Below are 23,134 nucleotides of genomic sequence, written 5' to 3'. Positions count from 1 at the left end.
TAACTAATCCATACTAAGTAAACAAATATTTTGATATTACTAGAATGAGTTTCTGTTTCACATTGTTGTTAGGACAGTATAGAAACATGTTTTACCAGGATCAACGGTATTCCTTGGTGGGATGTACATAAACCATCTGGTGGGTGGAAAATGTTATTATTTCGTTTGGGTTTATGAGTATACAGCCATTTTCCAGCACATAAAGGTATCTTTATGCATTTAAATATGTTTGGGAATTGCTAATATCGTTTCTTATGTCCTTCCATTTTTTTCTTCCCTAACATGGAATAATCATTTAGGTGTGATGAGTGCTGTAAACAAATTTACCACGTGACCAATAAAACATTTCTAGATTACTGGTTGTTTAGTTCTAAGGACATGTGATAACAACACCCCCAGCAATTCATATTCATATTCATTGTAAATTTAATTTTCTGCTTTCACTATGAGCAACGACATAAATGGATTTTTAAAACTTGAACAGTTGCATTTACTTTAACATTACAGGTGCTTTCTATCGAAACAGTTGTAAACAGTTCAGTCTCGAGGTAGTGTTTGCTTTATTCATGAGAGTGTTATAGATATTGATTGGAAGTATATAAATCAAGCAGAATAAACAATATTATTTGAAGCATATTTTGGACATAGAATAAAATAATGTTAATTAATTTGTATCTTGTTTAGGAGGAAGTGAGGTGTATTCTAGCAAGGCTTCTGGATGAAGACCAAGACTTAGCGAAGGGATTAGCTGATATAACCAGTCTAATATCCACTTTACGGGTAAGCTTCTCACAATCTTGTTAATATTTTAAATAAGACCTCAATACATTATCTTTATCTTCAACTGCATCATGTTAAAGAAGGAGTTGCGATATTGACAAGTGTCTTGAGCTTCAAAGCTCCAATGCTTTGCTTTTTGACAGAATTCATATTATCTCCATGACCAGATCAAGTTGATTCATTATATTTTCTTGTTCTGTAGCTGTTCAGTAATTGTAACAGTTCGTATCTATACTGTATCTACACTTTGTAATGTTCTTATTCTGCGTAATCAGTTCTAGTCTTAAACATAAATTAATAGAAAAAAATTCAAGCATAATAACAAAACAAAAACCCACAAACCCACTAAAGTATAATATTAAAAGTAGATAAAGTAGTTGTGTTTTCTGCTGATCTTTTCAATTAAATCTTTTATTGTTGTAAATGGATCTGAAAAAACTTGTTTCCGAATCATGTCTACATGCCCCTAGGGACAGTAAAGGAATTTCGCTTACTTAATAATACAATTTTGGATCAGAGCTAAAAAGTCACAACAGTGTCTCAAAAGAGGCCTTGTTTAAAAATGATCATTTATTTTAAATTTGAGCACATAACTCTACACAAGCAGACATCAGTCTAGCGTGTCATAAAACAAATATGTTATTCCCAAAACAGAAGTAACGGCAAAAACCATTTAAGGATAAGTCGATTTTCATTACCTACCGTTAAAAATAGTATTAAATATATATTCACTGAGAGAATGCAGGGATAATATTATTATGTGATTATTTTAAATATTTTAATAGACAATATGTGTAATAAAGTTAAAATGGTTTCTTAGCATTCATTTTACTACCCTTTGTCTTTTTCGAATATATTCACAGAAAAAGGTGGAAGAGAAAAAGGTTGAACTTGTTCAGCGACTTGGTGAACTGACAGAAGAAGTGGAAAGAAGAAAATTGACAGCAGAAAATAGGATGGAAGAGGAATTGAAAAGGCGTGTAACATCTCTTGAAAGTCGTTTATGCGAATTGGAAGATCTTAAAGCGAAAACGAAGATAAAGATAGCTGCCTTTTCTGAATTATCCAGCCTTACAAATGATGATGCAAACCTGTTTTTGATAGTGAGTACTCAGCAGAGAAATGCAGTACTTATTTTCTTCTACAAAATACTAGCAAAGCCTTGTAGTGTTAAATTATTTCAATATATATATATATATATATATATATATATATATATATATATATATATATATATATATATTTATATATGGACACAATTAATGACCTTTTTTAATATAGTGTCTGTATAGTACAGTGTTGAAAGAATAACATGTATAATTTACATCTGCAGTATTACAAAATACACCATGAATGACAGTTCTGCTTTTCCATTGCTCATGAATAGAAAGATGATATTTGGCTTCAAACAGTATATATATATATATATATATATATATATATATATATATATATATATATATATATATATATAATATATAATATATATATCAGTCTCTTCTTTTTTCCGTCTTAAAATCCTTTCACTTTGATGTATTTTCTGTATTTTCAGAAACTGAAAGAACTGCAAAACGAGATTGGACCAATGTAATCGTTCTATCATACATTTCTCATTGTACACGCTTTTTCATTTCTTCAAACTATATTGAAACTTAATTTGTTTTCATTATCAGATACACCAATTGTAAAATATACTTGATGCATCAGAATCTTCATCAAGTACCTACATCCATTTAAGAAAGTAATTTGAGCTGTACTTCATTTTGAAATTTTAGGCAGCATAACCTTAAAGGTTTCGTTCATTTTCAGGGTTGTTTTACTCATGCTGGAGACCTTAGCAAGAAGCAATTTTTCCTTATATTTTACGCAATAAGTATAAGTAACAAATGTTTGGTTTTATCATTTTAGATTGTTACAAAGAAAGGGATTTTGAGGAAATTATGTAGTTTATTTTTATTCTTTTGAGTGTTATCATGGTCCTTTCCCCGAAAGCTTTCTTGGGTGAAATGTTGCTGATCTTGCACTCAGTAATTAAAAGAAAAAATGGTCTTGTCTTCAATTCATTGGAATTGCTTTTGGCATGTGAACCATAATTTCCTATGATCATAACAAAATGAAGTAAAAATATGCAGTTCAAGTTCTGAGTAGATTTATAAGCAGACTGAAAATGTTTCTTATCTCGTGTATCTCAAATTACTCATCCATTATGTACCTATGCCCACCGTTTTACTTTGATGTTTAATCTTTGCCATTGTTATTGCATACTTCAGCACAGAGGACTGCATACAGCGAGCAACAATAGGAACTGAGTATGACTCGTGTTTGCCCACTGAACAGTTAATGAACGAGATTATATCCAATGCCATGTGGGATATCTGTCCATCTGAGAGAAGGCTCCCGGTTCATGGTTAGTAGCAGAGATTATTTATATATTTTTATGAAAATGTATGATTCGGAAAAATCGTCAGACATAACATGCCAGAAATAAGTTTAGGTTCGGACAGAACAATAACTTTGAGGATATATGTAAAGGACATCATGGACCATGAGTATTATGCACATGAGGTTGTTTACTTTGCTGTGAATATTCCAGTGACATTAACTGTGTTCTTTTTATGACATGGTAGTACGGTTTCAGTTTGTTCCTTGTGTTTTGTGAATATGGCTATAATATTGTTCCATTGACAATATACCATACATTACACAATGCAATTATGTACTCAGGTTTATGCATTCTGTGAAATGGGAGAAAAGCTGGCCCTTTTCATGAACATCATTGCCACTGTACATTAGTTGAGAATCACAATGTTTCTGGATAATTTTCTTAATCATCATACCATCCCTCTTTGTATATAGTTGATATTCAACTTCTAAGGCCCATGCAGATGTTTTAGGCCACACATTTTAGCTTTATTTGTGTGAATTTCACATCACTTAAATGTTGATTTCAATAAATGATGGTAGTTTTACATAATAACTACTGACGTATAATGCTATAATGGAGAATAAGTAGTTAATGGAGTAAAATGCTATTCCATCAATCAAAATATTTTTATGTCACTGTCCTGTGTGAGATATACATTACGAGTTGATCTGCAATGGTATAGTTTGCGTACAATATTAATGCTTGTACCTGGTGCAGAAGTGCTCTGTTGACATCTTAGTACAGACACTTTGTTTTAAATGTTCCACTCTTTATAATGCGCCTGAAAATGTTCATGCAAAGTTTAAGAGATTGGACATAGGTTGGAGTAAAATTAACAAAATTCATCAAAGAGTAGGACCATGGTAACCTAATATGAAAATAGTAAGAAGCATTGCAGTTATGTTTTAAATATTATTTTTGACAATGTCTGATTCTGAATATATTGACAGAGGTGTATTACTAAGATTTAGCTTCGTGGAAAAAAAAATGTGCCTTTAACATTTGGTGGGGCAACATTTCATAAAGCTGATTTAGCTCTTATTAACGATAAACAAAGGAAAACGAGCTTATATATTTTCGGCTTTATGTCAGATATTGCTTTGTATTTTCCTCAACAGCTGTTGCAAGGGGAGAAAGAAATAGCATCCATCCACAAGCTTGTGAATACCCTAGCATCCACATTTTGTACATGATTTAACCCAAATGGTCTGTGACAGTTCTTTTATTATGAGTCAGTGCTGCTTAAATAAGTAACGGAAACACATGAAAAGCAGCAAGCCTTATAAAATTAAATAATTTGTTTCCCTCTAATACGAATTGAAAATGAAGAAAAGAACTTACGGTATTGCGAATCAATCCTAAAATAATCCCAGAATAACAGACACAAGTCCTAATAATAAAAGTTCTTAATAAACGTTAGTGGAAATCCAAATTGAGTCCAATGCGGAAGGTGCTGATGTGCCAGTCATGGTCTGTATTGTGTTATTGTACCAACAGTATTTTCTCTAAACATGGTAATTGCAGGTTTGAATTCACTACACAGACTGACTCTGTCCAAGATCATTATTTTTTAATGAACGTATTTCCAGAGACAAAATTCCCTGAATCAATTAGTTTGAAGAAATAAATTCCAGACCAAATTAACTTTTGGACATAACAATAATACAAGACTGATTCTGCTAGATCTAAATGCACGAATAAATATTTTTCCAGTAACAAGACTATATAGTCCTCTACTTGACCTCAAGTCACAATTAGCATTTTCTATAAAAGAGTTGTTGTTGTTGTTGTTGTAGAGTTTATCACCATTTTTCAGACAAGATAGGCCGTACATGGCGGCCAGTATTAATGGTGGAGGAAGAACCCAGGAAAACCCCGGAAAGAACCACCCCTATGAGAAGCTACTGGCAAGCTTTCTCACATAACCACATTGGCCGAACCCAAGACTCGAACCCACGCAGACAGAGGTGAGATGGTAGTGATCCATAACGGTGAGCGCTTTAGACCACTCGGCCACTCGGGGCCCCTCTATAAAGGAGACAAAACCTAATGGACAATAAACTTCTAGAAGATTCATAATGTTCACAAGTTAAAATCTTATTTATAATTAAAAATCTATTACTAAAATTATAATACAGAACCTGGACTATGTCACGTACATTAGGTAAATTGTAGGGAAATTTCAATAGCCTAGACCCGGAACAAAATAAACATGTTTCCTTCTATTAATAATGATCCTGATATTAAACCTACACATATAGAGAATATTTTATATGTGTTTTCAGAATTAAAAAATCAATAATTCAGTTTGAGTAGAAAATAAACTTAACTTTAGACAATGTTTAACACACAATGTTACATTACAATAGCATATAATGAAATAAAAAACTAACAAACAGTCCAAATTTAATATACATAACACTTCTAAATTTTCACTTAGATAAGTTCGTTCATGAGCAGATTTGGCTTATATATCTGAGATATCGTGTTTTGAATATGCATCCAATTTCTTTTGAACACAGTTTAATTCACATACTTGGTTTGATCTAAAACGTTTGGTCAGTGAAGCGTGGTCGTAATGTTTTCAAAGAGGTCAATGATGACAAGATGTTATACCAAGCTACAACAGTGTCACTCTAGTTTGTCCATAATGTACATGTATCTCCATCTGTCTGCGCTCGCCTTTATAGATCACAGACATCTTACTTCTAGGCTCAGCAAAGGTAGATATGTGCACAAACTTGCCAGTAGCTTCTCTTGGGTCGGTGGTTCTTTCCGTGAGTTTTCTGGGTTCCACCATATATGTTGACCGCCAAGTGCCGAACAATGGCGATAAATCCCATAAAACAGCAAATGTCTATCACACCTTTCTTAGGTAATGTGTTCAGATCAGATTTCAGGCATTGTAGTGGCAGTTCCATGTTCCGCAAATACATTATCATTTGACCATATATTATAGAGTTATGTCCCTTGTTAAACTTAGTTTTTATATTTCATTAGTTTAAGAATAATCTGGCAATCATATTGTTTTCTCCACTGGCAACACGTCTAGACTATGTGGGATGTTAAATTGGATATGTTCACCCTTCCATCCATCTGTCCATATGACTTTCGTTTCCACAAAAACCTCTTACATGCCATGAAATTTCAACAAAACCTAGTATGCAGCATGATACTGATTATGTTCAATTATCAGTATTCTATATAACTGTTTAGCAGAGTTATGGTTTCGTGAGTGCGTTTCTGTATCTATCGCATTATTAACAAATTATTGGTTACTGCATGGTGAGAAAATATCAATGAAGTGCCTTTCCCTGGAACTCATCAGTACATCCGAACCAGGCAGGCCTGGGCAGGTTTAGAATCTGTCCATTGGAGTCCACTCAACTAACAACTGAACTACTGCAGCTCCATCAGCAATAGCGCAGTATGGATGATTTTTTTATATTGATTTAAACACAATAATGCCGTTAACTATTAATAACTTTGAGTCAAATTTGTTATGAAGATTTGTGTCGATGACAACTTAACTGAGTGCGACTGTCAGTTTTCTATGCTGTCGCTTAGCATAATTATAGCCCTTTATTGTCAGAGCCATTTACTTTCTTTTCCGTACATAAAAACGATTTGGTATTGTCAAAGGTTAACCAAATTAATGTGCTGTTTGATATTGACAAGTTCTTGGATACATTTGATTTTCAGCATTGTTCATTATTTTTAGGCAATGTTATAGCTCATGCTATTATACCCAGCAACTGATGTTTCCACACAGTAACTCCTTTCTTAGTTTTCCTCTTGACCAAACTGAGGATTCTGATTGAGTTCAGCTCTCAGTCTTCCAAGTTAACACTTAGAATTATAATCCTCAATTGCCAAAGGTACCCACTTTTTCCACACCGTGAAACTGTTGGGTATTATTGGATTTCAACCAAAGTTGGTATGTTGCTTTATATCGATGAGACATTGGATATATTAGATTGTCAGTATTCTGTATTTTAGCAACATTATAGGTTCCAATTATCACACCAACCCAATTTTATTTCTGCACCATAACTCTCATTTCACCTTTGCTCTCCAACCCAATTTAGTATTCTATATGATATTGAGGAGACTCTTGCTCTGTTCGATTATCACCTCTCTACATTACTTAGCAGAGTTATAGCCCCTGATTTTCGAACCCACACACATTTTTGTGCAATATGGCTTCTTTAAATAAATTTGAACAAAAAGTTGGTATTCAACTTGATAATGATGAGGCATCAGCAGGGTTTGATTGAAAATATTATACACCAATTTTTAATGCTATTTAAATTCCTCATTGTCAAATCCACCCACATTTGTTTCCACACAGTACTCCAATAACTTTTAATAAATTCAACTGAATTTAGCCATGATTGAGTGTTTGCATTCAGCATCATCAATTATTATTGTTATAAGCCCTGATAATCAAACCAGTCTACATTATTTTTCACATGACATTATTTTATATTTATTGGTTTACAGTCAGTGTGAATAGAAAGCTTGATACTGATAGTTCTTGGTTGATGATTATTAGCAATCCATGTAATTAAATTATATGGCTACATTCTCTGATTTTTGTGACCCATTCAGTTAAATCTGCGAACAAAAACTCAATGAAATTTATTTAGATATATACCAAATTGTGTAGATCAAGTGATCTTGATGAGATCAAAATCTACCAGATGGCAAAGCCAGTTTTGATTCAGCAATTTTCAAGACGGATCCCAAAGTGAAAGGTTAATAATAATAATTTTTATATGATTTTTTTAGTAAAAGTCTATAGACTTACTTATCACCAGATCAGACAACTTCAATAATGAGCGAGGTCTATGTATGTTCAGAGTTCATTTTTAACAGAACAGAATATGTCACATATTTGGTCACGTATTTGTACACTTATTACAGATCCAAATCCGGTCGTTACGGATGTATCTTCAAAACATGAAACTATGGCAATAAAGATTACCAAATTTCAAAAGGATGGAACAATATCTGCTGATGTCGAATGGTTGGCAACACAGCAAGTGGATCATTATGAAATTTCATACTTTTGCGATCCACTAGAAACAGTTTTGCAGCGAAAGATTGTGGAAAACAGATGCAGACTGACAACCCTCAAATGGGATTCAGAATACACAGTTAGAGTGACTGCATATCTGCCAGATGGAAAGACCAGTTTTGATTCAGCAATTTTCAAGACGGATCCCAAAGTGAAAGGTTAATAATAATAATAAAATAATAATAATGATAATAATAATAATAATAATAAGAAGAAGAATGATTGTAATACTCTATTTCCAAATAGGTTTTCTATCCTTGCTTTGATAATAGACAAAGCTTCTACACGTGTAATTTATCACATGTTCACTCATGCTTGTAAACTGTTATTGATAAAGTATACGTACTCCCGATATACAATAGCTGGAATAGCTGAGAAAATTAAAAGATAGTGTTTCGATTATTAAGCATTCTTTAATTATTTTACCTGATAAATGGCAACAAATTGGCACCAGACGCAATGCTGTTGCATAAATATAGATTGGTAACTGGATTGGTAGGTAGGGAAATATAAATAAATAGGTAGGAAGAGAAAATGAAAGGCAGACAGAAACAGAAGATAGATGTAATAATTTACTTTAGTCCACTGAATATGTATACAAGTTATAATGATAGTATCAGTAATACATTCTTGATCACTTGCAAAAATTCTACAAGTATATTTATATAAACTACTGTCAGTGAAAACAATGCAATACATCACAGCTAAAAAGATGGATAACATAGATAAGGAGATAAGGTTGTCAACTGTGCCATATTTAATGCTTTAATTTTGATGCACATAAAACTAAATGTACAGTAAGATGCATTCACAGACATGCATATATATGTACTTCTGTCATCCAAGTTATACGCAACTGAGAATTTACACAAGCAACTTGTACGACACATATTTTTTACTATAACTCTTCCATGTTGTCTAGTAGAAGTAATTAAATAATGTTAGCTAAAGATATAATTTTGTAACAAAAATGGTCCCTTATTTTGATATTTCTTAGAAATTTATCAAAACGTATACAAGCATGTCTTTGCATATCTTAGCTGACTTAGCCTAAACAAATTTAGTACAGTCCTAACATATATTTAGAAAATAAGTGATGATACTGCGTGACTTCTTATAATACCCAGTTTTATTGAGTTAATCTGAGTGGGAGGGGACTCATGACAGTCATGTCTTATCAATGGCGGGAGCAACATTTTGAGGTTTGGTTAAATATATCCATTTCCGTATATTTTCTAAAAACATTGATGGATTTCTTCATCCTTGGTATAAATCTAAAGCAATTCATTAATTTTCTCCCTTCACCTTAGGTATGTGGTCACAACTAAAGACAATACAGGGCTGGGTTGGAGTTTTGATTATTATCATACTTGATATAAATCATCATGGACTCGAAAAAAAAGGCCATGGACTTGCTTTGCTTTTGTCGTTTATTACAAAGGCCTTTTACAAAACGTTAATATCTTTACATCTGATCATTTTTTCATGTGGGACTATATTTTGTTTTATTTTGAAGAATTTAACATCCTTAAACCTTTTGTAATTGTTATTTTAACATGTTTTTAATTTGAATTTGCTCTGTACAGCCAGGATTGTATTGCTGTACTATTAAGCTCAATCACAACATTATTACGAAAAGTTGGTTCTAAAAGAAAGTAATGGGAAAGAGTGAGAAGCAACAAGCTTTGTAAAATTCAACAAATAATTTATTTACCTATAAAACAGAAGTGAAAATGTAAGACAAAACAACTTATGGGATTGTGATTTAAATCCCATATTATCCTTGAATTACAAAACTCAAGTTCTGATGAATAAAGTTATAAACAAACATTAGTATTTTTCCGTAAAATTTCCAACGTTTGACACAGCGACGATTCTGCCTCAAGACTTTAAAGCACGAATATACAATTTCTTGATAAAAAAATGTTAAGTCACCTACTTTACATCAAGACACAATCAACATTTTCTAGAAAACCTCATACCTTATGGAAATTTTCATTCTGATAGGGTCCAAATGTTTGCAAGATAAATCGTAGTTATAATTAGAAGGTCTGTTTCTAAGATAATAATAAAGAACATAATAAACACAATATCCCTTACACAGGCCAAGATAATAATCCTAATAGTTGACCCATACTCATAGAGACAGTATTAGCTTTGTATTAGTATTCTTATTGAATTATATCAACTAATGATTCAAGTCAGATAAAACATGAACTTGATTTTGGACATGCTCAAATTCAAGATATAATTATTCATATCATATAATGAAATAAAGAACCTATCAAATAATGCAAATTAAATATACATAACAGCTCCCCTCATCAAGGAAAGCATTTATGCAAAACAGCTTTCTTTTATCTTTCAGTTGAATATACATGTGACAAAAAATTACATAAGATGAAATCATATGAATGACAGAAAGGATGCATGACACTATATATATCTATACATGCTTGAATGCATCTGCTATTAAACTTTATTATACTCCTGCAACATCAAACACCACCTAATAATTGCTGACATTTGTTTTTCATCTTGCCAATGAAAGTATGTGGGCTGTGATAACTAAACACAAAAATCGGAGTAAGAAGAAGCAGAAGAAGAAGAATGCTTGTAATATGATTGTTATATGTTACTGATATGGAAGGAATATTTTTTGTACGATTTTGTTAGGAAATGTCTATAAACTTTCTTATTACCAGATTAGACGAGTTCAATAATGAGTGAGGTCTATGTATATTCAGAGTTCATTTTTAACAGAACAGAATATGTCACATATTTGGTCACGTATGTGTAAACTTATTCCAGATCCAAATCCGGTCGTTACGGATGTATCTTCAAAACGTGAAACTATGGCAATAAAGGTTACCAAATTTCAAAAGGATGGGACAATATCTGCCGATGTCGAATGGTTGGCAACACAGCAAGTGGACCATTATGAAATTTCATACTTTTGCAATCCACAAGAAACAGTTTTGCAGCGAAAGATTGTGGAAAACAGATGCAGACTGACAACCCTCAAATGGGATTCAGAATACACCGTTAGAGTGACAGCATACCTGCCAGATGGGAAGACCACTTTTGATTCAGCAATTTTCAAGACGGACCCCAAAGTCAAAAGTTAGTAATAATAATTGTAGTAGTAATAATAATAATAATAATAGTCTTTTTCTCGAATTGTTGTTTCTTAGTTTGCTTTGATATTGGACAGCGCTGGTATAATTATAATTATCAACTGGTAACTATTATTTGCAAACACTTATTTAATGGGCATGCTTGGCCTCGATAGATATTATTTGAAACAGATGACAAAACTAATAGGGAATGTTTTAATTATTATGACTTCTTCAATTATTTGAACTATAAATTGCAAGAAAGTCGCTCCAAATGTTACACTCTTATATAAATATTGATAACTAACTGGATTGGCAGGTCGATGAACATACTGATAATTGTATTACCACAGTATGGTCCTAAACTAAGTAACAGAAAGGAACAAGAAGAAGAATTTTTGTAAAAGTCAACATAGAATTTAATTATCCATATTAAAAAATGAAAACTCAAGGAACTTACATTATTATGTATTGAATCACATTATTATGCATTGAACCCAAAATAATTAAAAAATAGTTCTGTATAAGTATAAATGAATGTAATTGTGGATTCACAATTGTACTTGTCCTCTAAGAATCGCGGTGTTGTCTTGATGTTACAATAAGAACATTAAAACTGGCAAATTGACAAATAAAGCAAGATTTGCAGTATTTGGATATTTCAGTTGTAATTTGCGAACAATAACATGATGTATAATCTTGTGATTTGTTTTAGTGACTCCCATATAAACAGACAAGAGACTTGAATTGGGTAAACAAAAAATGACCTGTCTAGGACTTCTTAGTAACAATAATATGAAGGCTCACTAACCACTCGTCATCAGCGGGAGATTAATTGTTCTCATAAGAACCCCATTTTAATAAAAATAGAAAGTCGATTCTCAGCTTTGGTAAGATCCCTGTGAAGTAATAAGGAGATCTCAAGATTTTTTCCTGCTCGGGCATTTGATTGTCGTTTGTCACCCTGATTAGAAGTAAGAAAATTAGTGTTTAAAAGAGGATCACAATGATCAATACCTTTTGATTGGTCAGTAAGAAGAACAAACGTGACCTCATCGAAAGCTTGACCAGTACATGTGTCAGTCAAAAAAATAATTTCCTTCTCAGATGTATTCCAAGAGCTCTTCTTGCCTTAGCTGTATGAGCTGGGTATAAATTAAGGATTTCGTTTCAGAACAAGACAGAGGTAGTTTATCTGATAATTAAACAATCTGATAAGCTTATACTTCCCTTAATATTGTAATACCGAAACGAGTGGCACAATCAATAATAATTGCTATAGACACGAATGGTTCATAATTCTCCACAATAAAACGATACTAGGCTTTATTTGACTCACCAAATGTGTTGTTTCCAATAAATGGCTGTAACTTTCACCTCTTATAAACAATATCAATTAGAAACGCTATTGTTTTTTTTTTCACTTAAAGCAGTAAAAAATAACGTGACTAGCTTTCTTGCAATTAGTGCACGTTGAAAGAGATAAGGATTTCTGATCAGTCTTATCAGATATTTGATTCTTATAAATTATATCAGATTGAAATTTGTAAGTACTAGTTGGAGTCTAATCAGTTTCTTTCGTAGAACCTGCTAAGAGAAAAACTTATTGACAGATGAAACTTTTTTAGTCAATGAATAGTCAAGGAGCAGCGTTTTCCAAATTGTTTACAAGACTATACATCTTTTGTTATAAAAGGATGTATGATCTAATATTTTGTTTGTAACATCAAAAAACTGAACTTTCAAGAGGCGCGCTTTATGATTGCCAGTTCTAATTCTTTTAATTTTAATTGCATTTTGATCTCTCTTTCTTCTTTTTGAATTTGCAATATCATTTGTTGCTCTTCTCTTTTCCCATTCTCTTTCTTCCTTTTGCATTTGGAATTTGATATTCAAATCTTTTTCCTTTTTGTATTTCATTTGCCACTCTCTTTCTGTCTCATGCATTTATGTCTCTCTTTCCTTTTTCAGCATTGCCATTTTGTTGTTAATTTCTTCATTTTCATTCCCTTTTCTATTTTTTATTCTCTCTGTCACTGTATGTCTATGTCTGTCTGTCTGTCTGTCTATCTGTCTCTCTCTCTCTCTGGCTTTTCAATTGCAATTCTTTTAGTTTCATTTTAGATCCAGAGAGACACTTATTAATTAATACTAAAGCATTTTCCACACAAAAAGTTCCTTTGCTCCAAATATTCCTCCAAATATTTTTGTTTTCCTGTTTCAACAAAGATGATTTTATGTCAGGAAAAGAATTGAATGCGGAAATCTCTCGCAACTAATCTCTGAGTAAGCACTCAATTCTTTCCTTCTTTATGTTGGATACAGCACTCTCCACCCTAGACGAAATTGTGAAAGGTTGTTGGTTTCACTATGTAAAATCAAAAGAGTATGGATGAAAATGTGTCCGAAATACAAATGAATTTAAATTTCAAAACAATTTTAATTTCTCTGAAATATTTCCCAGAAAAGCCCCCATCTTCTGACACTAACTCGTTTTGTAAAACTCATCACAAAATTTTATTATCAATAATATAAACTGAAAATTCAAGAGAAACGTACAGCGTTAGGAATGGAATAAAAGTAACCTAAACACGTTGTTGAAGTCCATACAAAAAAATGTTCCTTCTACAGTTCAGATCCATAAATGTACTTTCCCCCCAATAATCGTGTTATTGTTAAAATAATGTTGTCTGGAACTTCTTTGAATAATTCACAATAGAGCCAAAATAATGGTATATTCTAATGCTCTTTCTATTTCTACTGAATTATTGAACTATCCAGATGATTGTTTTTTCTCTCAAATATCTAAATGCATAATAAAAGTCGTCTGCAGACTTGATGTCACAACGAGAACACAAGACATTAGAATAAGAAAACTGCCTAGTCTCAGCCACTTATATACAGGCGGAAAAGGTAAAACACGCATATTATCACTACTGCTTTATGACAAACTGCAAAGTTCCAAGATCGATGTCCAAATCACATGATATAATCAATCCAATGGGAATTAATTTAATTCTTCTACGATACCACCTGACCGACATGTCCATTGGGAAAAAGCCCTCAATTATGCAATACTGTCCTTTCAAATATGCAGGAAAGAACTGAAGATATGTAGTTGACTTCTCAAAATGTGCATCTTTGTAGGGCCTATGTTAGCGAGAGGGAAGGCACAACAGTCCCTGATTTGGAAATTGCAATGGTGGAGGCAGCATCTCTTCGAGGTTTTGGTGGCATTTTTCATATGCATATATTTCCTGAACTGCTTGATGGATTTTCTTCATGCTTGTTATGAATCAGCATGAATCTAACATAATTCATTCACCCTATAAACCTTGGGAGAAAGTTACAGTTAAAGACAATTTTATTGAATGTTCTGATTGAAATTTTTGCATCATTTATGACGTAGTTCATTATGAAGCTTAGTTGATTCATCCCACTACACGATTGCTTCCCTCGATGCTCTTGCAATCATGGTAGTAACAGTTTAAAATATTTGCGTTGAAGGGTTTACTTCAGGCTCCTAGCAAGGTTTACTTTTGAACGAGGTGTGCTCATGTAAATTATGTTTTTATCTTTGGAAATGATAGTTATCATACTATAATTAAAGAGGCATGATATACATGTTGAGAGATACATTATTGCTTTGTAAAATAGTTAATTGGTAACCAGTGTAAACCGACTGAGCAATATCAGGCCTGCTTAGGCCATTTGTTTTTTTATTCTAGTTGACATTATCATGCTAACTCATCTGCGAATGTTACATATGTTCTGATTAGTGGAACATCAGATCCTATGGAAGTTAATTCTATGATCTTTGATAAATTTTGATCATTGATGACGTTGTGGTTCTGAGGGTGAGACGGTGCTCTGAATAGTTACAGTTTGTGCTGCATTTGACAAAATGTTCCATGATATAAAGATGATAATAACCTTATGTTTAAGTATTTGAGGACGTCATTGGTGGCAGTGTCAGTGTTTCATATATTACGTCTACAGAATATGCTCACTTCTTAACTATAAAACTAAATTTAGGACGTTAAACCCGACACTGAATTTGAAATTCTCAAATACATGTCTGTTATTTCCTAAATTAAACATAAAACTATTATTATAAAAATTATGTCATAGCAGCATTGAATCTTGTATATTTCTGTTTGTAAACATGTTGTATATGTCATCTCTTAAATATTCAATTGCATATATACTACAGTAGCAATTTGTACATTATTTATAATAGATATGTCCGTTTTAATTTTTGGCCAATAAAATGATGTAAGATCTTATGATAGATTTTAGTGACTCCCAAATAATCATCCAAGGGAACAGTAGAAGTTATAATAGAAAATAGAGTATTGTTTGTATGTGTAAATATATTGTTAAAACCAGATCAATGTAGTGCTTTTTCTGCAACTTTTGCAAGTGTAATAATGTAGTACATTTTGTTTAATAGAATGTATCCAAAAAAAAGATTTACTAAATTTATTGGTACTGGTATGTGTCTCTTTCTTGAAAATTGCTGTGAATAATTTAAATTTTCTGGCAAGATTTCAAGACCGAGTAATACGCTTTAAATATGCATCGTTTTCTCAAACACAGCAATTACTTTTAATGACAAGGGAACAACGTTTTCAGAAGCTAAACATGACCTCTGTTTGTATTTGCCATCACTCCAGTGCAATTATTGACATGATCGCATGTGAATATTTCTTGCTATAATCATTACTTCTTTTGTCTGCTGTCCATGACAGCTTCTCATTACATATTTTGCTTAGCAACAGTGTAACAGATTTACATCGTCATATAATATGACCATCCATTTCTACGCCATAATGTATTTCTTGATATTTGGGTTCTTACTCTCCATATAGGGCATTTTTTGTATAAACGTAGTCCAACGATACCGTGCCTAACCCATGGATGTCATAATTTCCTTCTTCAATAGATGCTTCAATAAGATCCATATGAAATAAATATTATGCCATAGAAAACATATACCGTCATAAACTCTAAAAAAGATATTACTTAAATCTTAAACTATCTTAAAATATTTCATAGAAAATATAGCAAATACATATATAGCAAATTATGGTGTATTTTATTTAGAAACAAAACCAGCAATTATGGATATATTGCCAAGGCGTGTGGAAATGACACTAAAAGTGACCAATATTCAGAAATCAGGAATGATGTCTGCATATGTAGAATGGACGGCGAAATATCAGCCTGGTAAACATGAAGTTTCCTACTGTTGCAATCCAGATGAAACTGTTGTGTTAAAGAATATTGTAGAAAACAGGTGCATGCTGACCAACCTCAGATGGGATTCGACTTATAATATTAAGGTGATGACACAGCTGCAAGATGGAACATCAGTCTTTAGTGAAAAGGTTTTCAAAACAGATCCTGAAGTGAAATGTAAGTATTGGTAGACAGTCGAGGAAAAATATTGTAATGACTCAGCAGCTGATAGAAATGATTTTGTGTTAAGTTCAATTGCAAATGAAGGTACATATTGATATAAATATTAGGAATAAAATACCTGCAGTGCAAAAGACTATGCAACTGTCGACAGTTTTATTCAAATGTATGCCATTTCAGGATTTTAGGAATGCTAAAATGCGCTTTTTAATTTGACCTTTCCAAATATAAATATTAATAAGTAATTTAAAATGAATCAAATGTTAATAATATCCTCCATTTCATCTCATAAAATTCTCCCTTTCCTCTGCATGAATTTCATCTTAGTTTATGAAAATTTCTGTTGTAAACATCTATGACACTTTCAGTGTTAATGGGGTGTGCTAACAGAGACATATTTACAGACTGTATTGCATTGCAGTACACACAGACTTCATGCGGTATATCTTGGGCAGTAGGTAGTGCCATACTTATCACATTTTTGCAAAACATTTTGTTGTTTGCGGTTATATTTTTGGTCAGATTTTGCTTAGAAATATTGATCAGTCCTGGAGGTTATTAAAACACTTTCAGGTGGACTGCATGAAATCTTGCACAAAGTGCACTTCCTGTGCTATATATAAATTAGCAGTGCTGCACTTCTTGTTCGATGTATAGACTAGATTTCCACTTGAAATTATACCAAGTGCATTTTTCATGCATTACATATCAACTTGAAGTGCGTACCAGATATGACAATCAGTACTCAAGGTTGTACACTTTGTGAACAGAAAACTGCTTTATTGTGAACAAGCCAGTGTACTACAGTCAAGAAATACATTATACAGAGCAAGGCAGTGCACAGTGGTGCAAATACTGGTGCACCAGCTTTAACTTCGGTATAGTTTGGATATAGCAGAGTAAACTCGAGGAGTCATATAAAGAGGAATGCTTTTTTGTTCTTCATTTGAAGATTCTGAACAAATATACAGTGGCAGAACCTTCCATTTTGGAATAAGTTATTTTAGCTAAACTTAAAAACTCACATCAAAGACATAAGAAACATGATAGTGTATGCTTCATTCCATATTTTGTCAGTTTTGTTTTATTTTAAAAATAGCTGAAAATAATTGTACAAACTATGATTTAAGCACTGGCATTTTTGTTGTAGTGAAGATGATGATAATAATTTGATGTTGAGGTCATTAATGACAATAATAAAAATGACCTGAATTATCATTGCTGTAATTGTTACTACTTTAGTTTTTCTCCTTCTTCTTAATATTGTTGCATATTTTTTTGTTGTTATGGTGATAGAACAGATGGTATGGTGGTGGAGGTGGTGGTATTATTTTAAATATTTATTTGCCCTGATAGTAAACTTATTACATTTTATTTATTGAATCAAGTGAATGTTGTTTTTAGATTCAATCCTTAATTTCACTGATTGTTAGGACAGTCTCAGTGACATTTTCAAACACTGAAAAATGCATGACCTGCGTATAAGCCGCCCTCAACTCCGAGACATCACAAGATGCGCTAGGTAAGTTCAAAATGCATTTATTTAGGAAAACTTATATTAACAAAAATTACATGTATACGTATCTCGAAGTTGACGTGTATGATTATTAAAATGAAATCGTTTAAACTTGTTTGAAAAGTAATTTATTTATTTTCTGCTTTCTTATTGTTTTTGCCTAATTTAGATTTGTGTATACTTGAATCAAACGATGACAAGAATATAGCAGTCGCGAGTTGCTGTAACTCTACCTCTCACTTTTGACTCGATTATTGTTTGTTTATGCATCATTGCATTGGACATTTTATATCAGTGCACCAGTAATTAGGTTTATCCTTTGCCTTGAAATTGAAATACCCAACTCATTAAAATGTAGTCTCAGTATGACAACACAACGAACAACAACAATACGGTTCGATTTAAGACTCACAATTAGGTTACTGAATGTATTTACATAAAGGCGAGCAGCAGAGAGGGTGATCAGACCACTTTAGGAAATGGTCACCATTGTTTTTAGACAAAAAAAAATAGTGACCTTTCATAGAGGTCAATACCACGTCTACGATTATTGTTTGTCCCTAACAGAATTGTAGACGGGCCCTCTCTGCTGCTATGTTATTCTGAATAATCCTGGGAATCTTCATCTGAATCCTGGGAATTTGTTCTATGTTTCAAGTAATATTCAAGTTCTGATGGTGGTTTTTCTATTTTTGGATTTATGTTCTTTCTTTTTCTGTAATATATCATCAAACTTCTGTATCGATCTCCACCGCAATGTTTGCAAATCTGATATAATCCTCATGCCGTTGTTTTCAACACAACTTCGTCGACCAGCGTGAGGGTTTTTCTTTATAAGATAATTATGTTTTTTGCAATATTCTCCACGGCGCATTTGTTTGTTCCTTGACGCAGCCACGTACACAATTTAATTTTATCAGCACACAGAAACATCAACGAGAAGACCGCGTGGAAACAAAATAATGTTAAATTGGCGCTGGGGAAACATATCACGCGGAAACAAAATTATCTAACATCGCGGGAGACATAATTAATGATTTATTTTTTTTGGGGGGGGGCTATGTTTAGCAAGGAACTCTTCAATAGTAGGCGGACCATCAGATATTTAGTAATTTTGATTATTTCTATTTTTATAGTAGGATAATAACACACGATAACTTTGACAACCACAGTTATCACAAAGGTGAATTTTACCACCAACGCCAACGCCACATCCAATACAAGGCTGCGTTCCTGCATTTGAGCTTCTTCTGAGTAAATATGCATGAGCAGAACAGTAATCAAAAAGCAACTTTTACCACATTCTACAGCTTGACCTTTCAACAGCCACTGACATGCTGATAAATGTGACATTTATGATTAAATTTTTATATTCAATTTACTAATGAATTTTGTTTGAAACATAAATTTGTGGGTCAAAATATGCGGAAAAAACATTTTTTTTTGTCCCCGTGAGATCATCATCTCGCTGCAGAATCTTCCTTAATCCTAATAATAATATTGTTTCTGAAAGTTTCTGCAGTCATCATATGGGGTCAAATCACGATGATAAATACTCCTCCAACGATGGTCGTTCTTGTTCGATATTCAACCATTAATCTTGGAAATCTTCATCAGAAATTCCACGTGGATTATTTCACAATCATCACGACATGGGGGAACTCCCATAAATATATAATATTATAATGAATATGGGACTTCCCCCATCACCATAATCATGTGTGTTAAATTCAATAATTATTTTTTACGACGATAAAAACTCCTCTAAGGTTGGAATTGGTTTATTTGTCCTTGTGTTATATTCGACAATTAATCGATATCTTGTTCCGCCGCAATCGATACATAACGGAATTTTACCACGAACTCCACGAGAGCAGCTAATACAACTCCGAGGTCCACATGAGCCGTTATTTCGGTAGATTTTCATGTGGTCACCACAAAAAATACTTCTACAGTTTTTTCCGCATATTTCGGTTGACCCCTGAAGAAGCCAAGCGCATTTGTTGACCATCTTATATTTAATATCTTATATATTTAATTGGTGATTAAAAAACATTCAATTAGAAATATAGATATTAATTATAAATGACAGAAAAAAATTACTTATGTGAACTCTGTGGTGCGGGTAATATGACCGAAGTATATATTACAAACAAAACTTTAAAAGAAAAATATTTGTGTCTCGAGAACGACCCGACTTTTACGCTAGACACGCTATTCGACAACATTACCAACGAAGACGCGCGTGTGTTATCTAGAAGAAGTTATTTCATGTTACGAGATTATTATAATATTTTCTCCGTCTCGACGTTAGATGAATCTGTTTCAGTACAAACTAAAGAAAAAGCAATTCAGGCCCTTCAATCTGAGTGTAAATCAACATATCATCTGCCCGGTATCATCATACAACACTTTAAAAACTTTTACATATTCCCGTCCGACGAAGACTTTGAATCAGTCGCGGATAAGTTCTCAGGGCTATCGTCGGTTACTGAGATTATACCTAAATTCAGATTGAGATATCCTGTATTCGACATTGACTCGTTCTTCAAGCAGCACAAAGAACGCATCAATTACGGAGATTTCATGGGAACCTCGAAAGATTCTGATGAAAAATTAACTCACGAAGAAATTATTGATTATTTTTCTCGGCTGTGTAATTGTGACCGCGATAAAATATTTTTATTCACAACAACTCACGGATATCATATATTATGTAAATGTGAACCCGTCTCATTTGATACTCAGATAGAATTAATTAACAGCGCTGGTAAGGATAATCCAACATGGAAGCTAGATAAACAGGCCGGACAACATAGCATAAAGTTATCCGGGACAAAATCGAATAAAATTAATTCGGTTTGTAAAAGATTAATATCAGGACAAATCACAACCGCGCGAGATTTATTGGTCTGTCCTACGTTAATACAACCTCGTGAAGTTGAATATATAAAACCACACGAAGATCTCAATAACATCATCGACGCCGGCATCAACGAGGAGGATTTCGTTCAGATATCGATGGCGCTGACAGGCGAACCAGACAATCTGTTAAGGGTAATATCTGGCACAAGAAACTGTTATAACGTGCGACGTCGGCCAGGACACTTTTGCAATATCTGCCAACGACAACATGATATTAGTATTCATGGTCACGTAGAATTAAAATGCAATAATTGTATCGTCATCGTTGATATTTATCGTTATGTAATTATCTGCCCAAGCTCGATGAAAGAGAAAATAATCATAGAACGCGGAGACAGGACTATCTCAAACGAGATTAACGATCTTTTATCGGGAAAAAAAATTAATAATTCAGTACTAACCGACATCGTTGAGAAATTACCACAACAACATCGCGACGTTATATATATCAAATATCTGCTGCAACATAATTATAATCCAACGAAAGATTATTCTGCATCAGTAACACCAGATTATAGTTACACAAATAAGCCGCAACACGAATCAGGTACGGGATGTGAAATTATCGTCGGTGACTACGTCGATGGTTCGGCCTGTGGATTAGGTAAGACAGAAGCAGCATGGAGATCAATAAAACCACATCAATCTGTTATTTATTGCAGCTATAGAAAATCATTGACAGAGAAAATAAAATCAGATTATCATATCGAGTCCTATCGAGATATTACAGGTGAGATTGTCATCAGCGGCAACAGAGTATCTGGCAACGTGGATGTGTTAATCATCGACGAATGGCACGGAATTCGACGGCAAATATTTAGCAACATTAATAAATACAAAAAATATTATTCAAGTTTATTGTCGTTGATAAACACTGCTGGTCGTGTAATTGTTCTTGACGCGGACATTAACGATGATGACGCTAAAATCCTTAAATTAATACGGCCAAATATGAAATTCGTCAAGAACGAGTATAAACCAGATCATGACAAGAAATTTATCCTGGAAAATTCCTACAAAGACAATCTGGAATTATTATTGGAAAAAATAAAGACAGAAAAAGTTGCTATATTTACACATAATAAATCCAACACAGAATATTCCGTGGAAGGGTTAGCTAGATTACTTCAATCACGCGGTTATCGAACAAATACTACCACGCAGATACCGATCCAGAAGAAAAAGCGAAAGATTTCGCTGACATCAATAACGCGTTTAACGACTATAATGGTGTAATATTTAACCGCACACTAGAAGCTGGTGTGAGTATCGTTAACGAAGATTTCAAGACGTTATTCTGTTTCTCATACGAAATAGGATCAACAGAAGCAACTAAATAAGCTCTTCACAGATTCAGGTGTGTCAATGAAATACATTACTCGTCGATGAGACGCAATTGTAACAAAAATCTACCCCTGACAACGGCAGACCTAAGAAAATTAATAGTATCTCGTGAAAACAAACCAACGAGATCACCATCAACGGACGAGCTTCATAACGACCGTGGACTGAATTTTCTCGTCGATATCATCGAAGAAAACCTTTCTAAGAAATTCTTTACATGTAAACTGATGACGTCAATGGCTGACTCCGGATACGAAATAATCAAGAAACCACCAGATGATTATGAAACGTCCATGGCCAAACAACAAATAAAGATCCAGCGTGGTGATGGTGTTATTGATGATTTTCTTAGTACAACTATCGGAGAGCGGATTAAATATTCTGAACTTGAGATTAAAACCAACAACGATATTATGGAACAACCTAAAGAACTTTATCATCGATACGATCCCGACGAGAACTTACCGCCATGCGTGGCCAAGAAGAAATATCTGAATTACATATTTCAGACAGATGTCGATAAATTA

The 23,134-nt window shown here is 33.2% G+C and overlaps 1 protein-coding gene across 1 annotated transcript in view; it reads left to right on the top strand.

Annotated features, from left to right (window-relative positions):
* The window catches only part of LOC149798472 (uncharacterized), a 59,211-nt gene that overhangs the window by 20,279 nt on the left and 15,798 nt on the right, over nucleotides 1–23,134 (top strand). The window contains exons 3-9 of the mRNA XM_089963669.1: nucleotides 685–780; nucleotides 1,644–1,883; nucleotides 2,333–2,367; nucleotides 3,051–3,187; nucleotides 8,132–8,443; nucleotides 11,097–11,408; nucleotides 16,508–16,819. Of these exons, the coding sequence (XP_089819795.1) occupies nucleotides 685–780; nucleotides 1,644–1,883; nucleotides 2,333–2,367; nucleotides 3,051–3,187; nucleotides 8,132–8,443; nucleotides 11,097–11,408; nucleotides 16,508–16,819 (1,444 nt within the window). The remainder of the gene's footprint in view (nucleotides 1–684; nucleotides 781–1,643; nucleotides 1,884–2,332; nucleotides 2,368–3,050; nucleotides 3,188–8,131; nucleotides 8,444–11,096; nucleotides 11,409–16,507; nucleotides 16,820–23,134) is intronic.

Source organism: Sinohyriopsis cumingii, chromosome 6 (assembly GCF_028554795.1).
Source record: "Sinohyriopsis cumingii isolate HCF-2022 chromosome 6, ASM2855479v2, whole genome shotgun sequence".
Lineage (NCBI taxonomy): Eukaryota > Metazoa > Mollusca > Bivalvia > Unionida > Unionidae > Sinohyriopsis > Sinohyriopsis cumingii.
Note: the sequence above shows the minus strand (reverse complement) of the source record. Positions and strands in the feature narration are given on the sequence as shown.